This window comes from Cyphomyrmex costatus, unplaced genomic scaffold (assembly GCF_001594065.2).
Source record: "Cyphomyrmex costatus isolate MS0001 unplaced genomic scaffold, Ccosl1.0 scaffold205, whole genome shotgun sequence".
Lineage (NCBI taxonomy): Eukaryota > Metazoa > Arthropoda > Insecta > Hymenoptera > Formicidae > Cyphomyrmex > Cyphomyrmex costatus.
The window spans coordinates 93818-98627 of NW_017276095.1; the positions used below are offsets into that span (position 1 = coordinate 93818).

General features: G+C 26.6%; 1 protein-coding gene and 1 long non-coding RNA gene across 2 annotated transcripts; both read right to left on the reverse strand.

The window, feature by feature from the left end:
- Positions 1-889: 889 nt before the first annotated feature.
- On the reverse strand, positions 890-2712 carry LOC108773412 (pancreatic triacylglycerol lipase). The gene is made up of 4 exons (XM_018539218.1): positions 2543-2712; positions 1863-2075; positions 1047-1206; positions 890-966 (listed from the first exon to the last, which is right to left on the reverse strand). Exons 1-4 carry the CDS (start codon positions 2697-2699, stop codon positions 936-938), a joined length of 561 nt encoding a protein of 186 aa, XP_018394720.1. The 5' UTR covers positions 2700-2712; the 3' UTR covers positions 890-935.
- A 936-nt stretch (positions 2713-3648) lies between these two features.
- On the reverse strand, positions 3649-4543 carry LOC108773413 (uncharacterized). Its single transcript, XR_001940685.1, has 3 exons — positions 4471-4543; positions 3986-4031; positions 3649-3710 (listed from the first exon to the last, which is right to left on the reverse strand). It is a non-coding gene; the product is annotated as an uncharacterized LOC108773413 (long non-coding RNA).
- Positions 4544-4810: the final 267 nt, after the last annotated feature.

Below are 4810 nucleotides of genomic sequence, written 5' to 3' on the forward strand. Positions count from 1 at the left end.
ATCATCTTTCGCAATAGCAATTACATGTATTAATAATAGTATTTCGTAATAATAATTATTATTATTATACGCTAATTATATATATATATATATATATGATATTTATTTTCTTATTTTTGGAGGATATTTTTTAATCAATTAGAAGAATAGTAGGGACTACGGTTTTGCGAAGAGATTAAATTTAATATTATATTAACTCTCGTGTTAGATTAGAAGAAAGAAGTAGAGACAGAAAATCACCTCACACGCGTTTTCGTATCCACACGTGATCTGAAGTATAAAACTGATCATTCTCTTTGCAATAAGCGGAGGATAGAACTATGAGACGGTAGCGTAAAAAATGAATATTATTTACAAAAATTAGACTTGTTATTTTCTCTTCACTTTTTTTTACAAGATACTTTGCAGAAAAGTTTACATAAGAAATATATGTTATTATTTTATATTATTAAATAAATAGCTGCGTTTAGCAGAGAAAGCTAATTAATGAATGTTCAGTGATTATTTAATATGATCAGATTCTTGCCTTTTTGTTAGATCTAAGTAATTGTAGTAATCAATCATATTAAAAAATCACTAAGCGTTCACTGAGCCTTTTCAGCTGAAAGCAACCAATACAAAGTTTACAAAATCAAATTTGATAAATTATTATACACAATAAATAATATAGCTTTATTTTTTAATCCTTTAATTGTTACATAGAAATGTCACGTAAAAATCATGGGCGTTGTGTGTGTATGTGTGAATAATTTATATTATTATTACAATAATTATTAAAATATTAATTTGTTATCTATTTGAATAGTATTGCGATGTATTATAAATTATCTTTTATAACAATTAGGCCGAAAATAATACAAACAGATTAAATTTGTCACCACTATGGGTTATTCGTGATACTTATTTTGCTCTTGTCTAATAAATGAAGACATCCTTTAATCGATTGAAAGACAGTAGATGCCGGTTCTGCGAGAAAAAAATTGAATTTAATTATTAAGTCGTGTTAAATTAAAAGAAAGAAATAGAAAACAGAAAGTTGTTCTCACTTTTTCGTATTTACATGCGGTCCTAAGTAAATCTGGTCATTGTCTTTGCAGTATTTGAAACGTAAGTGCAATAGACAGTCCTCACATTTTGTGGCCAAATATCTTGTTTTGTTTCTTACTGCATCGGCGTACCATTTCATTGCTTTTTTGTGGCTGCATTCTAATGCAGAAGAATGTATATGAAGTCGCGTGATAAGTATTAGTAGTTCCACTTTATATTGTATGATTCATATTCACATATGTAAGAAAGAGTAGGGTCAAAAGTAACTCGGGTAAGTTGTAACACTTACATAAAAAAACGACATAAACAAAAAAAGCGTAAGAAAGAGATAGAAGTTTGTAATTATTAGCATTAAAAATTTCTGTATCTTTTTTTTAATGTTGCAGCTTACCCATGTTACCTTTGATCTCAGTCCCCCCTACATAAACTCTAAGGCTACATTCTAAAACGTTCTCTCCAAAAAAAATTTTATTGGAAATACTGTAGTATACGTTATATGTTCTATATATATCTAATAAATTTTTCTTGGAAAAGATGTTTTGGAATGTAGCTTCAGTTTGCTCATTTAAATTTTTATTGAACACAACATGTACACAATCTTTGAATTAAATATATATTCAACAATTTGATTAGTATAACTCTTTCAATATAAAAACATGTAGGCATATTAGAAAATTTATAATACATTATTAAAACATTTTACAAATGATCATATTTAGTGCTAAGTAGTGTACAAATAAATAGAACGAAAGAATGTTAAAGAACGGGTGAGAACTTTCTTAATTAGAATGTCAAAATATGCCAAACTAAATTACCATGCACGTCTATTTGTGATGAATTATTTGAATAGCAGCCAGGTTGGGGTGCTGTTCCAAAATTAGCGTAAATATTAAGATTGCCTACATTTTTCACAGTGGCGTGTGTACCACGATCCGTGTAAAAAGCATCCGTGAAATGTGCGACTTTTGGATTCATTACACAATCTTCGTACAAGTCAGTGAAAAAGATAACTCCCGCGGGATCTAAACCTGTATTTATTAATACATATAATAAATGCTGTATAATATTCTAACTATCATTATATGGAAATCCTTATTAATAAATTGACCTTTCCGATAATAGATTCATGATCTCGATACAACTTCAAGTTTCACGTTTACTTATTAATATACGTAACATAATAATGACTTATTTTTTATGTTCATTGAAATACTAACTTTGTTGTTTATAAATATGATTTTAAATTGTATAAAATTGACTTATAAATATTATTTTATAACAAAGAGTAATTATACAAACAAAAAATAATAATCATAAAATATTATTTATCACAATATAAAAATGTTTTTAGTTCTGCATAAAATTAGTTAGAACTTGTCGCTAAGAAATTGATCAAGATAATATCTTTAAATAAATTTTAAAGAAAGTATCAGTTTCTAAATCGATAAAATCATGATTGAAAAATAAGACGAATAATGATTTTTTTATAACATACCTGTAATATGTAAAAAAGTAAAATTACTGTATGTTCCAATGCAACCTGCAATGTGAGCACCCATAGAATGTCCAATCAGATGCCATTTTGCTACTTCGTATCCTTTATCGTTTAAAGAGTTAAAAGTAGACGCGATTATCTGTCCGATTTGAGTCATTTGACTAGAAACCAATGATAAGTCACTATTTGCCAATTTGGTCCAGTCCAGTATTGCAATGACAGAGTTATTTTGTGAGCAATAGGCTAAAAAATTAAGATATTGTATCGCGCGCACGAACAATTTTTTTCTGTTTTTTTTAATCAAACATATGAAATATTTCTAGTAAATTATAACAAATTAAAAAATTTCACTAGGGGTGACTGATCGACACAATCATCTGGATTTAGTAAATTTACGGATTTAAATTCAATATATTGTGGACACTCACATACATTTGCACAAACATATACAACCATATACATATGATTTTGCAAATGATAGTGCAATAAACATTTGAAGAAAAGCAGGAACGAGTTACAATCAGATTTTTTAGAAGATTAGAAGAAAAATTAAAAATTAAAGATTAAAAACAGTTTAATATTCTAGAAGAAAAGGAAGAGTTAAAAAATATTAAACTTTTTATTAAATGTCTTTTAATTAAGATATGTAAATAATATATAAAATAAAAAATGAATATTTTACTATTCTATACGTTCAATTTTTAACTGTAAAAAATTATATTTATAGTTGTCATTTTCGCAGAAAGAAAAATATACTTTATTATTCATGTTGTGAATTTCGTGACACATTGATGTGAGACAAATAGAAATAATTGTAAAATAAATCTATATAATCTTTTGTAATATGAATAAGATTAAGAAAATAATTTATTTTTCATGTTTGTGACACAGAGTAGAATAACAAATATTTTTTATTTACATATATCATTTAATCAAACAATTATTAAATTATATATATATAAGCTATATATATATATATATATAAACAATTTATTATTTATTGATACCTGGGACGATGTCTTGGTAGGTAGGTGTAACTTTTATACTCTCTTGATATCCGTGAATAAAAACGGTAGTTTTAGTCTTATCTTTTTTCATCTGATTATGTGCATATTGTATGCAATCCGTATCATCTATGACGCACTGGATTGATTTGTTATTTGTATCGCTAAAATATCATGTAAATAAAATGAAATATTTTTACTGTTTTAGTAAAAATATTAAAAAATATTTAAAAAGTGAAATTAAAGTTCTATATGAAATACTTTAGCTCATTTCTCATAAATTGTTATATGTCGTTTTTGTATTATTCTGAAAATCTTTCATCGTATACGGACATCTTTTATTACTCATTTTGATAAACAGATATGTAATATTAAATCTCTTCAAAATATAAACCTTTCAATAATCGAAACAATTTTTAATACACAAGATTATAAATACCAATCAGGAAACCTGAGAAGAATTGCCTTTGGATCGACTTGGTTATCTGCAAAATTATTGAGTTCACTTTACTATTCTATTGCATATGTCTAACATATTTCTAATATTTTTTTATGTAAAACATTAATAATATTATTCATAATCTCTAAACTTCCGAATATTTATTATCTCTTATAACATAATTGTTTACAGTTTCTTTTTATAAATAATGTCAAAGGTATAATATCTTTACAATCATGCAAATTTTTACAAAGTCTTTTCGTGATCTAATTGAAAAAATGTTAATTAATAGAAAACACACACACACACACACACACACACACACACACACACACACACACACACACACACTGCCGCGTGTGCGCTTCATTGTAAAGTTATAGAACACGGTACTATTTTACTACTATATATACATATTTAAAATAGCCTAGAAACGATTAAGACATTAAGTGATATTGTTAATTAATATCTAGTAATTTATTTACTATTACTTATCACTGATGCAAAGCAAGTGAGAAAAACAAGAAAACAAGTATACACAGATGTGTTCCAAGTCATTTTGTAGTCTTATTCGTTAAACAGTCAATCCAATAGCCGTCGACAAACTGAGCAGATATAATGCACGATTTTACTTCATTACATTCAACTATATATATATCTGTGACTGCGAGAGAAAATATATTCGTTTGTCCAAGTGTTATGAAGTCTTAGTATAAGCTTTTGTCTGTGTTCTCGAGAGATAAGAGGCAATATAACATAACACATATACAGGGTGAATCATTTAAAATGTTACAGATTTTATATCTCGGAAATAAAGCATTTTAG